General features: G+C 39.9%; 1 protein-coding gene across 5 annotated transcripts in view; it reads right to left on the reverse strand.

The window, feature by feature from the left end:
- LOC124612316 (protein O-mannosyl-transferase 2) overlaps nt 1–19,220 on the reverse strand; it is a 192,500-nt gene that overhangs the window by 138,593 nt on the left and 34,687 nt on the right. For all 5 annotated transcript variants that reach the window (XM_047140443.1, XM_047140444.1, XM_047140445.1 and 2 more), the window contains one exon: nt 16,215–16,307. In XM_047140443.1, coding sequence (XP_046996399.1) covers nt 16,215–16,307 — 93 coding nt within the window. The remainder of the gene's footprint in view (nt 1–16,214; nt 16,308–19,220) is intronic.

Genomic DNA, 19,220 nt, shown 5'->3' on the forward strand with positions numbered 1-19,220 from the left:
AACTCGAATCCACTGAAATAGAAACTGAAGCTGCATTCAAGACTGTTTATGCAAGACTTAGTATTAGGGATGGGCATAAAATGATAATTGACTCCTTTCATCGCCCACCAGACGCATTTCCTGATGTAACCGTAACTTTAGAGAAAACCTTGAGGTTGTACAGTGGTTAGCATACTGGACTCACATTCAGGACGACGATGGTTGAAACCCATGTATGGCCATCCTGATTTAGGTTTTCTGTGATTCTGTAAATCGCTTCAGGCAAATGCCGGGATAATTCATTTGGAGGGCATGGCTGACTTCCTTCCCCCATCCTTCCCTAATCTGGGGGTGGGAGCGATGACGTCGCTGTTTGGTCCCCTTCCCTCTATCTGTCTATCTGTCTGTCTACCTATCTATCTATCTAACCAACCAACCAACCATACTGTAATCATCAGAGGAGACTTTAATCATCCAAAAATTAATTGGGAAAATTACAGGTTTGTTAGTGGTGGACATGATAAGACATCCTGTGAAACATTGTTAAATGCCTTCTCAGAAAATCACTGGAACAGATAGTTATGAACCCCATCCATGATTGAAATATATTGGATCTAATGACAACAAATAGACCTGACCTCTTCGAGGAAGTCACATTGAAACTTGTATCAGTGACCATGATGCAGTTGTGGCAACAATGATTACCAAAGAACAACTAAGGCAAGCAGAAAGATATATATATGTTTAGTTAATGATATGAATATAATAGAGGGAAACATTCCACGAGGGAAAAATATATCTAAAAACAAAGATGATGTGACTTACCAAACGAAAGTGCTGGCAGGTCGATAGACACACAAACAAACACAAACATACACACAAAATTCAAGCTTTCGCAACAAACGGTTGCTTCATCAGGAAAGAGGGAAGGAGAGGGAAAGACGAAAGGATGTGGGTTTTAAGGGAGAGGGTAAGGAGTCATTCCAATCCCGGGAGCGGAAAGACTTACCTAGGGGGAAAAAAGGACAGATATACACTCACACACACACATATCCATCCGCACATGTGGTATGGATTGGAATGACTCCTTACCCTCTCCCTTAAAACCCACATCCTTTCGTCTTTCACTCTTCTTCCCTCTTTCCTGATGAAGCAACCGTTTGTTGTGAAAGCGTGAATTTTGTGTGTATGTTTGTGTTTGTTTGTGTGCCTATCGACCTGCCAGCACTTTCGTTTGGTAAGTCACATCATCTTTGTTTTTAGATATATATGTTTAGTTAACTAGATAAAAAGTCAGTAGTGTTGTATCTCAGTGGGAACTTGAAACTTTCAGCACAGGGCAGAAGCATGTAGAGAAACTAGGGCTCAAGTTTTAAAAGAATATCTGACCATGCACTGAATATATATGTATCCAATACAACAATTCATAATGGGAGGTGAAGTACCACAACCCTTTTTGGGGTCCTGAATCCTCTTCCAGTCTCATCCCTACTCTCCCGAAGAGGGCATATATGTAATATCAGTAATTTACACCAATTTAAACTACTGCTTTGATTTTGTCTTTTCTAACTATCTGGATTTGAATACACTGAAGATTTTTTTTTTCAGCAAATTAGTAATTTGCGCTAATTTAATCTACTGTTTGACATTGTTTACGTTGGGCCTCACCAGTATGCAGAATGAAGGAAACATACTGGATTAAAAGCTGATGTACCATCACAATTTGTACATTATACAAACTTCAGGCTCATCATAGGAATAATTTTGCTATTGTAATTATGGAGTAATTAATGATTACAGTTCTGATATTTCTAGACATCGAAAGATAGCCAATTTTATGTTTTCAAGCTGAAAAATTGTTTGTATCCCTTATAGAACCAAATGTGCTCATGTTCTAACTGGTGTTAGTTAACAGAACTGTAATTACGACTATACAGAAATGTAAAATTTTACTCATACAAAATTCAAAATTTAATTAATTGAATCCAGGCCCTACATTCAATAAGACTAATTGCTCTGTTCATCGGTAAATGATAGAGTGATCATTCTTTAAGTAAGTAAAATGATATATGCAAATTAATGAAATTTATTGTTGTAATGATAAAACATGTAATTTATAGTCTTAATGGAAACAGATTCTTTATTGTCTTTGTATGAAATTATTCACTTTTATTTCATGTAAATTTCTAGGTAATTTGGGAAGATGTGTGAAAAATTTTTTATTATATAAATCTAAAAATTTAATATGTAACAATGACTGTTATTGTTTAAAATCATATAAATAGAGGCGAAAGTATGCCACCATAGTCAGTGAGAGGTCTTTCTTATGTCAGTCATGAGACAGTGTTAAGTCAATTTTACGCATGTAGTTCGCTGCTGAACATCTAGCATGCGAAATAAAACTCTTTGTGAACAATAAGTACTGGAATTTTTTTTAACCATTGCATGATTCCTGTGTGACAATGTAATAGCATCAAGATGAACCTATGGCAGCATTAAGAAGCAGCACACCGGATTACACAAGATACGTGTTATTTATATTACACAAGATACGTGTTATTTATATGTTGGAGAATATACATAATATGATGTGGTATTCTGTTTTTCTTGTATCAAGTAATGATGCACATCCCAAACTTACACCACACAAAAACATTTTCACCATGTTATATTACAGAGGCAAAAGCTAAAATGCTCAAGTACATCTTCAAATGTTCTTTTACAAAGGAAAACCAAAGAGAATTGCCCCAATTAAATTCTCATACTACTGAAAAGATGAATGAAATAAGTATTAGTGTCAGTCGTGTTGAGAAAAAGCTGAAATTGTTGAAATTGTACAAAGCTTAAGGGTCCAATGGAATCTCTGTCAGATTCTATACGGAATTTGTGGCTGAGTTAGCCCCTCTTCTAACTATAGTCTATTATAGACCCCTCGAACAAAAATCCATGTCCAGTTCTTGGAAAAAAGCACAAGTCACACCCATCTACAAGAAGGATAGTAGAAGTGATCCATAAAATAGCATCCAATATCCGTGACATCAATTTGTTATAGAATCTTAGAACATATTCTGAGCTCAAGCATAATGAGGTATCTTGAACAGAATTACCTCCTCAATGCAAACCAGCATGTATTCCGAAAGCATCAATCATGTGAAACCAAACTCGCAGCTTTCTCACATGACATAATGAAAACTTTGCATTAAGGCAGTCAGGTAGATGCAGTGTTTATTGATTTCCGGGAAGCATTTTACTCAGTACCACATCTACACTTATTGTCAAAAGTACAATCATATGGGCTATTTAGTGAAATTTGTAACTGGACTGAGGACTTTTTGGTAGGGAGGATGCAACATGTTATCTTGGTTGGAGAGCCATCATCAGATGTTGACATAACTTCAGGTGTGCCCAAGGGAAGTGTGTTGGGACCCTCGCTGTTGATGTTGTATATCAATGAGCTTGCAGAGAATATTAATAGTAACCTCAGACTTTTTGCAGATGATGCAGTTATCTATAATGAAGTACTATCTGAAAGAAGCTGCATAAATATCCAGTTAGACCTTGATAAGATTTCAAAGTTGTGAATAGATTGGCAGCTTGCTTTAAATGTTCAGAAACATAAAACTGTGCACTTCACAATAAAAAATAAATAAAAAAAAATTAAAAAAAGTATCCTATGACTATAATATCAATGAGTGACTGTTGGAATTGACCAACTCATACTAATACCTGGGTGTAATACTTTATAGGGATACGAAATGCAATGATCACATAGGCTCAGTCTTGGGTAAAGGAGGTGGCAAACTTTAGTTTATTGGTAAAATACTGAGAAAGTGCAATCAGTCTACAAAGGAGATTACATACAATTCACTTGCGTGACCGGTTATGGAATATTGCTCAAGTGTGTGGGCCATACCAAATAGAACTAACAGGTGATATTGAATGTTTACAGGGAAGGGCAGCATGAATGGTCACAGGTTTGATTGATCCATGGGAGAGTGTCACAGGGATACTGAAGAAACTGAACTGGAAAACTCTAGACAACAAAAGTAAACTATCCCAAATACTCTATTAACAAAGTTTCAAGAACCAGATTTAAATGATGATTCTAAGAATATACTACGATTCCCTACATATCACTCACATAGGGATCATGGGGATAAGATTATAATAATTAGTGCACACACAGAGGCTTTCAATCATTCATTCTTCCTGCACTCCATAATTGTATGGAATAGGAAGAAATCCTAATAACTGGTACAGTGGGAAGTACCCTCTGCCATGCATGTTTGCAGAGTATAGATGTAGATGTAGATATAGATACTTGATCCAATAAAGTTACCGGTACTGGGCGGGCCAGAAAAAACGGAGACGGGAGGACTGTTTCATTGTAAAATGAACCTGAAATTTTGTTACGCAACCCAGTGATGGAGAAAAGAGAGAGGAGAATTTGAGATAGAGAGCATCTAACCACTGATACAGAACTTGATAAGAAACCAAATGCACTTCATCATCAATGAAGAATCCAAACAGTTTAAAAGCGTCGATGCCAAACAGATTTTCAGTGTAAGCATTGTCTCCAACTAGGAATGTTAATGAATGAACCACAGCCTTGTAAGTCACATAGGCAGAAAACTGTCTAAGAATGGGAATCTGTTGTTTGTTATAACTCACCAGCCTCTGAGACACTGGAGTCAGAGGGGGAGAACCCAAATCCACATAAGTCGAAGAATTCACCAATGTTGCTGCTGCACCCATATCCACTTGCATCCATAATTTGTTAAACACACGCACTTCAACATATAACTAGCTTTGAGACACTGTCACTGCTGACACACTGTTCGTATCCATATTAGTTTCATCCTCACTCTGGTTTGGAAAGGAGTTACAAACAGAAGCAATGTGTCCTTTCTGATGGCACCTATTACACATTGCACAGCACTTGGGACACACGGTCAATTTGTATTGAATGAAGCAGTATAGGCATCAAGGCAGCAGAGCACGAGGCTGTCTCTGTTGTGATATGGACTGTTGTTGTTACAAACGATGGTGACCTATATGACACTGAGATGACTGCTGCAACAGTGTCTACATTACATGTGAACTGACTGAAGGCTGGGAGGGGTGAGAGGAACTGATTTCTGGAACTGCAAACCAGGCTTCTATCTGACTACCTGCAGTCTCTGAAACTTCAAATGACTGAGCTATGTTCAGTACTTCCATAAGGACAGGATTTTGACACTTTAGAGCTCAATCTCGAACTTCTCTATCAGGAGAAAAACGTGTGATTGCTTCACAGACCATCTGATTTGCATAGGATTCATTATAAACATTTGAAAAAGTTGTGATAACAGGCAAGTCCATGTAATTCTACTGCCCATGCCCTGTACGACTGTTCTGGCCACTTTTGGCAGTGGTAAAATTCCACACAAGTAGCAACAAAGTGAGTATGTTTACAGTGACAGTTAGAAAGTAGCTCACACATCTGACTGAAGGAAAGACTTGAAGGTTCTTGAAAGGGGGCAAGCTGACACAACTGATACACACAAGGTGAAATTCAAGGCTGAAAAAGGGCTTGCCCAATTTTATGTTTGTTATCCCATATGCCTGGAAATATTGCCACAGGCATTTTTGATAAGCATCCCAGTCTTCAGCTCCATCATTGTACGCAGGGAACAGTGGCTGATATGTTGCTGGTGTTAAAATGGAAATAGCTACTGTCAGCACCTACTGTTGCTCAAGAAGAGATTTAAGCCATGCCTCCATGGAAATTAAACTCAAAATACCAATGACTGAAGTGCAACATGGAGTCAAATACCATACTCATCACCAAGAAGTGTTCTAACCCAAGAGCACTGTAATTTATTGCTAAAACAGTACACACACATGGAAGATAAGGTACAATACAATTAGCAATACACAAGCAGTCAGTACATCCTTGCACTGCAGCCTATAAAGTAACTAGCCCCAACAGGGGACACAGTCAGCAGGTTTTTCATGCAAGTGCTGTCATATTAGCAGGCCGGGTGACCTCTAGCGGCCGAATCAAGCACAAATTCCACACTTGAGTTATGAAGCATAGCACACACAAAATGGTACTTACAGCAGAATTAATACTAGAAATAAGAATAACTTTCACAGATATTTAAAGTCACTTACTTTGGTTCTGAGAGATGTCCACTATTCTGCAATACACATTTTCAATAACATGCAAGCAGCCATAAAAAGTTTGTGGCACCTCTGGCGTAAAGCGCCATATCTTTGGACTTTAGCATCTTTGTACTACATTTATTCTATACTCTCGCGGCTTGCAGCTTTTGTACTGCCATGTTGTTCTCGCTTACTTCATTGCTAAATAAATGTATAAACGACAACCAAAGAGTGTTATTACCATCCTACGATATGTGATAACCCGACATCGCTGTCATGTGTTCATAAGTTATGTTGTGTTTCTCTTCATCATTAACAGACTTCGTGTGGCAGCCCACATTTTTACCACCACAATGGATATACCAGTGTCTTTCAGTGAAAGCGTAACAAGCCTAATTAACTTTGCTTCTGATCACAAATATACAAGTGTACCTAATGCAAGTTTGGTTAAAAGTGAACAATTATTTACGCCCGGCCACGTGGCGGCCACCTAACCTTAACCGGCTCAACATGGCCACCATCAAGAATGGCAGCTCAACAATGGCCACAACATGGACAGAGCACACCACCTAATGACATAGTGGATGATCATCCAGTTAAGAACATTGTGGTTCACCCCTCAGTTATGCAGTCTCCTTCAGTTTGGTTTGATGTGCCGACGATGTTCCAGAACTGTGAATTGAACATTCCAGTGCATGGGGTTGCACACTCTTATATACCGAATGTCACAATGTCGCAACCCCCCCCCCCCCCCACACACACACACAAGCCGTTTCAGTGACGCCAGTTGCCTTAATCACACCGGTTTCTGTGACGGCCACTCTGTGGTTATAGCACGATCACCTTCCGCCCACTGTTGCAATGGCACCAGCCATTATACCCGCGCCATGTTCGTCGTCAGATCTGCAACTCGGACACATCATGCCGTCTGTTGCATCTGCTCACTCCACATCGTTTGCTACTTGCAGCCCCCGCCCCTACCCCCCACCACCCACACAGACCTCAATCAATGCACCGTCCACCGCTACTGCACTCCTGGTGTCAGGGGCTTCCTGTCCCGCACACATAGACCTTCACCTGCCAGTGCTGCATCAACATGTGTTACCCGGCAGTTTTCCTAAGCTGGCTGCTTTGCAAAGGGACAACCCTAAGACTTGGTTTGCATTGGTGGATTACCTACTGGATATCCATGGGATTTCGGACGATGATGCACACTTTGTCTGCCTGGTGAGTCACCTCCACACTCATCCAGACCACATCAGTGATCTGCTTCTCTCTCCGCCGGCCTCGCCCAAGTATTTGACAGCAAAAACATTGCTCATCAAGTGCCTTTCTCGCCCACTGGTGGAGGCTATCCACCACATTATTCATGACGAGCACCTCGATGACCGCACACCTTTGCAGCTCTGGCGGCACCTTCGTGCAGTAATTAATAATCAATTCAAGGCCAAAAAAGGGCTTGCACAAGTTTATGTTTGTTATCCCATATGCCTGGAAATGTTGCCACAGGCGTTTTTGATAAGCATTCCAGTCTTCAGCTGCATCATTGTATGGAGGGAACAGTGGCTGATATGTTGCTGGTGTTAAAATGGAAATAGCTACTGTCAGCACCTACTATTGATCAAGATGCTGCAGTTGGTCAAAATGCCTGCGGATCTGCAACTTCATCTTCTGTCTCATGTCACCGACCCACTACAGGTTCATTTACGCATGGTGCATGTGGCTTACGCTATCATTCATCACCAACACCGCCTGTCATGAACGACCTCTCCATTACCCTCAGTTGGCACGCCTGCACCTACAGTTCCACGCCCTGACAGCAGAGGCCAGTGTGCTCGCCTCAGCTGCCAGTCTGTGGCGTATAGCACCATATCTTTGGACTCTAGCATCTTTGTACTACCTTTGTTCTATACTCTCGCGGTCTGCAACTTTTGTACTGCCTTGTTCTCGCTTACTTCAGTGCTAAATAAATGTATAAACAACATCTAAAGTGTATTATTACTGCCCTATGATACATGATAGCCACAAGTTTAACTAATAATGAAGTTCGATTTATTGTTGATCAACTCCATCTACTCCACTGATTAATTTCTTAGCAGAACTGACTGATGTGTGTATGTTATTAATAATATCATTTTTTTTTGTTCGTAATAATATAAATTCAAATACTGTTACATTCCATCCTGGATTTTCCATTGTTTTATTTTCTTTGTTTGATGATGTGTGGCTAAAATAGCCTAAAATTATCTTATGCGCCTAAGTGTATTGAATGTTTATTATTTGATGACAAGGTTTGTAACCTTTCAAATTTAAATATACTTAAGCCTATTATTATTCAAAAATTTGGCAGTAAGATGTTAGCATTCACATGATCAACATCTCTGTGTAAGGATTCTCCTCTTTTAACAGACTCCAAGAAATGTTTGTAAATGTACATCAAATTTTGGTGAAGGTTTATCAGTCATAGACACACGAGTTAAGACTTCATTACGGAAGTATATCCCGTAAAAATTGCCACTGTTATGGAATACAAAGCAGGTATGTACTCGCCTGGTCTTTCAGAAAATACAAATGAAATTGATTGGAGAAGCTGATCATCACTAATTTATGTCAGCAGACAACAACAAATGAACAAGTAAGTCAACTTTAATTAAATTGTATTGCGTCTGTTATTGTTCAATTTCACAAATGCCAAACAATTTTCAGCAAGAGACTACAGGACTAAGATGCTACTGAGGAACTTCAGTCGTCAATCACATAAAAGAGCTACAACAGATGCAAATATATAACCAAATGTAAATGAAAGGTTTGAGAGTATAAGTACCAAACATACAATACCAACTGAAGAGTAGGGTTAAAATCAGGCATAAACAATTGGAAAACGGGGGTATCAATATTCTATACTCACTCACCTCTACTCTATGTTGTCAATAAAAATTAGCTAATGCAATAAAGAAAATAACAATAGCTTAAAATGCATATCAGCCACAATGATCACTGGATGCAAGGATATCACACTCTCTCAAAAGAAAACAGTATAAAATGTTCTGCCTTTTGAGGAACAAGGGAAAACTAGACAGTGGGAATTATGCTGAAATATACTGAGTGTCTGAAAATAGAATACTGAAAGATAAGCTCATATCTCTCCATGCATTTTCCATCTTATATGCATTTTAAAAGCTGAAATGAGCAGCTTGTATACTTCTTCAAGCTGATAGCAGTCACATAATGAATGCACTGTGATACAGGAATTAGCACAAATGCAGCTGCTCACTTCAGTTGAGCAGGACAGAAAGGGAGAAGTGTTCTGCTTAACACAAGACAATGCATGTTGTAGCAGACTGACATAAGAAAGAAAAAGAAACAGAAAAGGAAAATAAAGGAAAAGGTATTGCAGTTTCAGCAGTTGAGAACTACTGAATCACAACAGAACAAAACAATAAAGTACAATTTACCAGAATCGCATTGATCAGGAGCGGACATATTTTGTTGAAGGAGTAAAGAATGGCATAGAAGGCGGGCTTCTGTACAGCACTGGTGGCAGAACTGCAGTATCTGTACTCCAGGGCACTGGCTACAAAAGCATCTGACCTCCTTTTGGGGTAGCCTAATTTAAACTTGGTGGCGGGCATAAAATGCCTTCAAGTGTAGCAAACTCATTGTACAAACAGCCTATAGCATGAATGTGCATGAACGGAAGCCTCAGAAAATGACGGGGCATCCACCAGAAGTAATACACAGTTTCTGGGGCTTGGGGGGACCAGTGAGGAATGGGCTACCATACAGCAAGAAAGTCACTATCATTAGTGTGATAATTTTAGATGGTGAGACAGAAAAACTGAATGGGTATAGATAGAAGAAAGACAACAGTGATGGGAATGAGTGAGACAAAAAATGGATGGGGAAACTTCAAAAAGAATTGAAGGAAGGACATAGAATATATTGGAGTGGAGGCAAAATGGCAACAAATGGACGTGGTGTTGTATGGACAGAAGATTCAGTTCAATATGTGGAAAAAAATGATCAGATTAGTGAAATAATAATTAAAGTTAGAAGTGGACTTGAGAATAGAACAAGTGATTTTATACAGGCCTATGCTCCTCAATCAGGAATGGTAGACAAATGACTAGAAGAGCTAGAAATGATGTATTGAGGGCAAAGAAGTAATCATAGTGGGAAATATGAATGCACATGTGGGAATTAATAGGCAAAGAAAATGAGAAAGGAAAAGAAGAAATAATTGGCCCCTTTAGTTACAGTAACCAGGATGAAAAATGAGATCTTTTAACAGAATTTTGCAGAAGAAATGACTTAAGTGTTGGCAATATGTGTTGTTTTTTTCTTTTTTTTTTTTTTTTTTTTTTAAAAAAAAAAAAAAAACCTCACAAAAAGTAACTAGGTATGGGTGGTCTCTGATGGTGGAGGAAGAACATAGGTAACTGGAAGATGAGATTGCAATGCGAAGAGAAGATTAAGAAGAAGACCATAAACTGATGTCAGCCAAATTAGGCTTGAAAAAATCATACGCAGAGAAAGAGGAAACGAAAATAAACTTATTGATGTTAAAAGAAATCAAGGGAAAAGTTCTAAGATGATCTGAAAAATGCAGAAGAGGGAAGTATGTTTTTCAAAAATAGGGTCATAAAGTGTTCAGTGGATGCCTGCAGAAGACCATCAGAGACAAAAAAGAAAAAAGGAGATTACTTAGTGAAGCAATAGGGTAAAGTAAGAGGTAAAGGGAACCAAACATCTTGGAACAAGTAGATATGCGATGAAAGTACTGAAAACTGACAAAAATATCAAGAAGCCACAGTCCGTGTAAAGAAATAGTACAAGAAGAGATATCTATGTTAGAAATAGAGGAAGTCATACAGATGATGAATGCTACAGTAGCAGTAGTGGATGAGATTGCCACAGAAATGATATGAGCAGCAGGAGCAATAGAGTTACAATGGCTCTATAGGCTATTAAGAATAATTTGGTAAAAGAAAGAGAGCCTCACAGAGCGAAGAAAGGATCCAATTATCCCCATATTTAAGAAAAGTGATAAAAAAATAATGTAATAACCACTAATAAGCACAGGGGGATCACTCCTATTGCACACATACACTGAGTGATAAAAAGTATCCGGACACCTGACTGAAAATGACTTACAAGTGCGTGGCTCCCTCCATCGGTAATGCTGGAATTCAATATGGTGTTGGCCTACCCTTAGCCTCAATGACAGCTTCCACTCTTGCAGGCATACGTTCAATCAGCTGCTAGAAGATTTCTTGGGCAATAGCAGCCCATTCTTAATGGAATGCTGCACTGAGGAGAGGTACCAATGTGGACTACGTGCAGGTCAGTCCATTACACGGATGTTATTGTCATGTAACCACTCCACCACAGGCCGTGCATTATGAACAGGAATCACGCTGAAAGATGCAATTGCCATTCCCGAAATGCTATTCAACAGTGGCAAGCAAGAAGGTGCTTAAAACATCAATGTAGGCCTGTGCTGTGTCACGCAAAACAACAAGGGGTGCAAGCCCCCTCCATGAAAAACACGACCACACCATAACACCACGGCCTCTGAATTTTATTGTTGGCAGTACACACACTGGCAGATGACGATCACCGGACACTCGTTATACCCACACCCTGCCACTGGATCGCCACATTGTGTACCGTGATTCGTCACTCCACACAGCATTTGTCCATTGTTCGGTCATCCAATGTTTACACTCCTTACATCAAGTGAGGTGTCATTTGGCATTTACCGGCAAGATGTGTGGCTTATGAGCAGCCGCTCAACCATAAAATCCAAGTTTTCTCACCTCTTGCCTAATTGTCTTAGTACTTGCAGTGCATCCTGATGTAGTTTGGAATTCCTGTGTGGTGGTCTGGATAGATGTCTGCCTATTACACATTACAACCCTCTTCAATTGTCGGTGGTCTCTGTCAGCCAACAGATGAGGTCGGTCTGTATGCTTTTGTGCTATATGTGTCTCTTCATGTTTCCACTTCACTATCACATTAGAAACAGTGGACCTAGGAAAGTTTAGGAGTGTGGAAATTTCACGTACGGATGTATGACACAAGTGACACCCAATCACATGACCATGTTCGAAGTCCGAGAGTTCCGCAGAGCCCCATTCTGCTCTCTCACACCTACTGTGGTCACTGATATGGAGTACCTGGCAGTAGGTGGCAGCACAATGCACTTAATATGAAAAACTTATGTTTTTGGGGGTGTCCAGATACTTTTGATCACATAGTGTAGCTACAACCCTTGAGCGATTATTGGAAGGAAGACTGAGGAGGAAGCTAGAAGGACTAATTAAAGAAATGTTACTGCTGATTATGAGATTTTTAACACTATTACTGAACGTCTAAGGTCATCAAGCTCCTTACCACATATAGGAGGCAATGAGTCACAAACAGGCACAATGAAAAGACTTTCAAACATTTAAGCTTCCAGACAAAAATAGCCTTCTCCAGAAATAGAAAACACACACACACACACACACACACACACACACACACACACACACACACACACACACAAATGCCCACTGTCTCCTGACTGTCCGAGTCAGGTCACAGAAGCTGGAGACAGTGGCCATTTGTCTGTGGATTGAGTTTGTGTAAATGTGTGTGTGTGTGTGTGTGTGTGTGTGTGTGTGTGTGTGTGTGTGTGTGTGTGTGTGGTGGTTTTCATATTTCCAAAGGAGGTCTCTTTTGCCCAAACGCATAAATGTTTAACAATCTTTCGAGTGTGCCTGGCTACAACTCAATGCCCTGTCTTTGTGGTGAGTACCAATCTGTCCTTTTCATAAAATTATTGTAAAACACTGTAGTGTGAATATTGTACAATGCCACCAAGATACTCACACTTTGAACAGAAATATGAGACACGTGCCAGTCTGTTCAAGGAAAACACCACAATGGCACACTTTTTTTGCACAGAGTAACACTGCAGCTCATCACAACATACAGACTTTGAATGAAATAAACTGCCGTATATGAAATAGAACTCAAGATTGTATCAACCTTTCTTCAAGTCAAAGAAAATTCTCAGAAAATAGTGTCTGTGTAGGAAACCATGTTGCCCAGCTACTTCCACAAAAAGATGTTTTATCAAAGGAGGAATAATATCTTCTGAATACACACTGGGTGCAACTAAGGAGTCTCCTATGGTTCTGATGGAGTCACAGTGACTATCAGTTAAAGGCAGTTCCCATGCAGGTAGTTGGTGTAACACTGCAGATTTCAATATGCAGAATGCAAAGAGTATATCTTAGTGGCATTCTTTTAAGGGGAAGATCTGATTAAGAAAGAACTATGCAATTAACAACCCATCGAAATAGATACCTTCAAGCTGTTTCCTCGAACAGGAATGGCAAGAATAGGAAGTGAGGGGGATAAAGTAAAAGGTTAAAGGTATAGAACGACTCTGTAGCATTGAAGTCTTGTGTTCAAAATAAATTAAGTAGGATAAAAGGTTAACTGAGTTGATTAATAGTGTCAATGTGAATCTCACAAGCAAAAAAACTGGTGTGTTACATATATCGAACTTTCCCTAACTTTATAAAGGACTGCACCCTAACTTCTCTCATTCCTCCTTTCAGTGGGTGATATAGCATCATAGCATAAGTGTTTCCATAAGTTTTAAAAGCATTCTGGTAAGTAATTTATTTCCATATTACTCACTGTTGCAGCGTGGCATTCAACTAAAGATAACTTTCATAATTTGCATGTTCATCATATCAGATGTGTGAATGTAAAATGATGTTAAAAGATAAGGAAGAAGGTGAAACCAGGTGCTGGCACATATTATATTTCTCTCAAACAGTACCAAGCTGAATCTCACCAACCAATGGGTGGACCACCAACAACTGTGCCTCATGCCCTCAGTCCATAAGACACTGCAGATAAGTTTGGAATTTTTGCCTGACACAAAATCTGATCATTAGGAATTTTATACCATCTTTCCAGACAAATGTTGGCTATGAAAACTTATTCTAACAGGACACACATCAGCTACCTCGAAGCCAAGCATGCTGCACAAATACATGTTATTGACCTTTATTGTAGTGGTCAGTATTTCTTCTGTTAAAAAATATCAGTTTTTCCACATTGTCATTTATGTTTCACTGTACAGTAAAAGATAACAACAGTCAGCACAATTAGTGAATGTGCATCACACAGTATACCAATAAGGAATTGTGTACATTATGAAGATGGATGCAAAAGTGTCCGAAGTTGGTAAAGAAAAATGAACTCTATTTTACAGGCTAATAGAGACATGTTGTAGCTCCTCTCATCAAGCATACAATTTTCAACAGGATTAGTTGGTTTATTTACTTTCAAAAAGTAGATGAAGGCCTCTAAAAAAAAAAGGAAATGCACATACAGACATAGAGATTAAAAGACACTATATGAAGGTATAGCTATGTTTTCCCTAGTGTTTAGCAGTCTATTGACAGATGGAGCACAGAAATATGGATAAAGAAATGATGGGTGGCCTGATATTTTATGTCTCAGGATTCGCCAATGTGGCTGATATTATATAAGTTTTTAGGTGTCTAAATAAGCTAATTACTCTAAAGAGCTTCTAAAAATGTTTTTCATCTTCCTCATCTCTTGGACAGTCTTGAGTTTTTTGACCAGGAGCCTCATATCAGTGCTCTTCAGAATTAAAAAGATCATTACACACAGGCACCTGTTTAGTGAAGGAAAGAGTGCAGATCTGTGGAGCACACTGTGTCTCCAATCACGAATGGACAATGTGGATTCTGTACACTGGTCAGTCTATCAACAAGCGTCAAAATGTTATTTCAAGCCCAACCCAGGCATGCACAGTCACTTTATAGTAAGAAGGACTGGCAGCTCAGAAAGTTGCTTGCCACATTAGTGAATCCGACAATGATGTCATTCAAACGTTCCATAATTACTGCATTGCATGAAACATTGAAGGTCTGTCTCATTAGCAATTACCCACAGTCAACAACACCAGGTGATTAATGCTACATAGAAGTTATGGTTTTAGGCAGCCCAAGGTGAATGCAATAGAACTGTGGGCTGCCTTTTTAGAGCCAACAGGTAGGGTTGTGTTGGGCCATACAGTACACAACTACCTCCACACAAACAATTTGGTCACTTGACATTCATATGGACAACAGTAAAAACCACACACCACTTTGACGTGTGGAGAAGGTGGTCAATGGAATATGCGGAATGGAATTGAATCAATGGCATCGGCATCAAGTTCTCTTCACAAAAAGCACAGGATTTGTCTGACATTTGATGACCACCAAATGTGGAGGAGGCCAATGACCAATGTCATTTAAGATGTGTAGTCCAGCAGGCTGGTGGGCCAGTCATGTATTTGCCACATGTCATATATGGATGTCTGACAGTTCTCATGAGAAACCTACATCTTATTGTCCAGGCATAAAGCCAACATTTCTCTAATAAATTCATCTTTCAATATGATCCTACAGGAGTATATCAGGCCCACCTAGTGAATAACTTCTTCCAGGAGGTAGGGATCAATTAAATAGCATGGACACTGATATCTCTGACATGAACCCAATTGAGCATGCTAGGGACCAATTGAAACTTGCAGTATATTATTGCAGAGACCCTCTTCACACTCTCCTGTGGTCACAGGAGAGTAGTTGTTAAGAGTGGGACAAGTTTGACCATGTTTGGTACAATGTGCCGAGGTGGTTTCAAACACATTACAATATATGGAGTGGAGCAACATGGTATTGAATGTTATCAAGCAGCAGACTTCACATAAATGTAAAGAAGTGTTCTTCTGTACAGATTGCCTTTATTATGGTTACTGTTTTGTTTCACAGCAAAGTTATTCTGTTTTTATTTTCCCAAGGCTTATTCCTTCATTCCCTGTTGCTCTTGAATGCATGTCCACACATGATTACAGAAATGCAGGTGATGTTTTTTAAGGAATTTTTTTGAATATCATTCAATATATTCACTGTTAACAGCTGTAATGACAGGTCCATATCCATACATATAAGGACACCAATAGCCTAACATGCAAGTAGTTACACTGATAAATGGAAGTAACAGCTTACCAAACGTGATCTGGCTCTGTAACTTTGTAAAATCGTGTCCATGTTGTTAAGGCTAAAACTGCAATAAATGTTAGCCACCAATTTCTGTTCATGCTGAAAAAAAGAAGAATTATTTTTAAAATCTTTTGATTTGAACATGATGCTGTATGTTTTATGAAAGACAAAAGTTGAAAGAACCACAAATTTTTCTCATTAATATTAACAGTACATAATATTTGCAATTGATTCTCATATTAGAGACTCAAATTAAACTACAAGCTCCTTTTGCGCAGTGAAGTAAACGTCTCACTGGCCTTGAAGGTGTCACAGACACTGCTAAGACTACACTGCTCAGTCACATTAATGGGAGCACCTGTCAAAAGCCTAAATAAGCACCTTTGGAGCACAGATTGCTGTGAGACATGCAGGAAGACTGTCAGTGAGGCTTTGGAAGGTACCTATAGGGACGTGGAGCCGTGCTGACTACAGTGTCTCGGACAGCTGTGCTAGGTTTCTCGGCTGAGGTTTCATGGCACAAACAGCATGACTGAGGTGGCCCCACAGATTCTTGATTGGGTTTATATATGGGGAGTTTGATGGCCAGAGGAGTACAATAAACTCATCTTGGTACTTTTCAAATCACACACATACACTGCATTGCCCTGTTGGTAGATACCAAAGTACTGGGGAAAAGCAAACTGCATGAAGGGAGTACCTCATACATAAAGGAGATGGCATATAGACTGTTAGTCCGGACCATTCTTGAGTACTGTACAATTCCCACCAGGACAGGTTAAAAGAAGACATCAAAGCAATTCAGAGGTGGGCTGCTAGATTTGTTACCGGTACATTTGAACAGCACACAAGTATTATGGAGATGCTTCATGAACCCAAATAGGAATCCCTAGAATGAATACAGTTCTCTTTCGCCAATGTGAGGCCAACTGCAGAATGTTTCTACTGCCACCAACCTACTTTTCACATAAGGACCATGAATATAAGATGCAAGAAATTAGAGCTCATATGGAAACTTTTAGACAGTCATTGTTCTCTCACATTATTTGCGAGAGGAATGTGAGAGGAAATTATAAAAAAACTACTTATGGTTGATTACAGGTAAAGCAGGCTGCCAAATTCAGCTATCTTGTCAATAGAATATGACACAGCTGCAAAGTTTGACTTCAGTGACATCATCAATGAGTTTTCTGTGATTCTGTGATCAAAGCAAGGAAATGGAAAGTACAATTATAACAAGAATACACTTAATTATGTTCTTTTTCTTTTATTGCCTAATAATAATTCATAAACTGTTAAAACTTTATAGGAGCAGATAAAAATTTGTTCTTTATTCTACATAGAGATAAAATCAAGGTACAGTAGCTGCTACATACAATAAGACAGAAATTTTGTTTTACTTTCAGTTCTTTTAGAAAGTTGGTACAATTTGCAATTTATTTACTACAATTGTGTGCAATATCGTTCATCTATATAGCCCATTTAAGTAAATTTTTTCCAGTAGCATTGCATTTTCATTAATTAAAAATTTGAAACTTCCTGGCAGATTAAAACTGTGTGCCCGACCGAGACTCGAACTCGGTACCTTTGCCTTTCGCAGGCAAGTGCTCTACGATCTGAGCTACCGAAGCACGACTCACTCCCGGTCCTCACAGCTTTACTCCTGCCAGTAGCTGTGAGGACCGGGCGTGAGGCTGAGCTACCGAAGCACGACTCACGCCCGGTCCTCACAGCTACTGGCAGAAGTAAAGCTGTGAGAACCGGGCGAGAGTCGTGCTTCGGTAGCTCAGATCGTAGAGCACTTGCCCGCGAAAGGCAAAGGTACCGAGTTCGAGTCTCAGTCAGGCACACAGTTTTAATCTGCCAGGAAGTTTCATATCAGTGCACACTCCACTGCAGAGTGAAAATCTCATTCTGGAAACATCCCCCAGGCTGTGGCTAAGCCATGTCTCCGCAGTATCCTTTCTTTCAGGAGTGCTAGTTCTGCTAGGTTCGCAGGAGAGCTTCTGTAAAGTTTGGAAGGTAGGAGACAAGATACTGGCAGAAGTAAAGCTGTGAGGACCGGGTGTGAGTCGTGCTTCGATAGCTCACATGGTAGAGCACTTGCCCGCGAAAGGAAAAGGCCCGAGTTCGAGTCTCGGTCGGGCACACAGTTTTAATCTGCCAGGAAGTTTCATATCAGCGCACACTCTGCTGCAGAGTGAAAATCTCATTCTGGAATTAAAAATTTCCTACATCTGTGTAGAAAAATTGCAGAAAAATAGTTTTTCTCGGGGGCACAGCTTTGACAATTCTGCCAGGGATGCACAATCATCTTGGTCACAGAGTAACGTATCTCTGCCTGTGCCTCGGTATGGCTCTGGCTATGGGCCCAAGCTGGCTGGCCCCAACACTGTGTAGACAAGCACACAGGAGAGCAAGGAGTTGAGAGAGACAGCATGGTTCACGGGAATGTGGGAGAACGGGGTATGCACGAACTGCTCCCTCCAGTGGCCTCACCCGAGCCGGCTCTACGGTGTGCTACATGGAGGGGCAAAGTAGAGAAAGGAAAACTGCTTGGTCCACACCACTGTGACTGCAGTTTTATGAGTCAGGGGTGTGGAGGGAGTATCAGGGCGTCACCTGATGTTGGCCCCTGGCACTGGACAAATGCGGTGTGGAAATGAAACAAGGTTTGTCATTATGGAAGGATATGCTGCAGGGAGGAATGAGAGAGGGGTATCAGCAAGGAGTGAGCCATCTACCAGCACCTCAGAGTAACATTATGTCTCTGCAACAAGCAGTGAGAACTGGGCCTGATTACCTCTGGTTTCTGTCACTCATATAACATCAAGCCATATCATACTCAAACTCTTTGATATAATACTGAAAAATACACCGAATAAAATTATAACACAAAATTTCTGGTGGGTTCATGCAATTATTAAGTGTGCAGTAATGGAAAGAAACTAGAACTAAGGTTTTCAAGTGTAAACACTGTTAATAATGTTCAGTGTTGAGACTTATGCCATC

Source organism: Schistocerca americana, chromosome 4 (assembly GCF_021461395.2).
Source record: "Schistocerca americana isolate TAMUIC-IGC-003095 chromosome 4, iqSchAmer2.1, whole genome shotgun sequence".
In the NCBI taxonomy this organism is placed as follows: domain Eukaryota; kingdom Metazoa; phylum Arthropoda; class Insecta; order Orthoptera; family Acrididae; genus Schistocerca; species Schistocerca americana.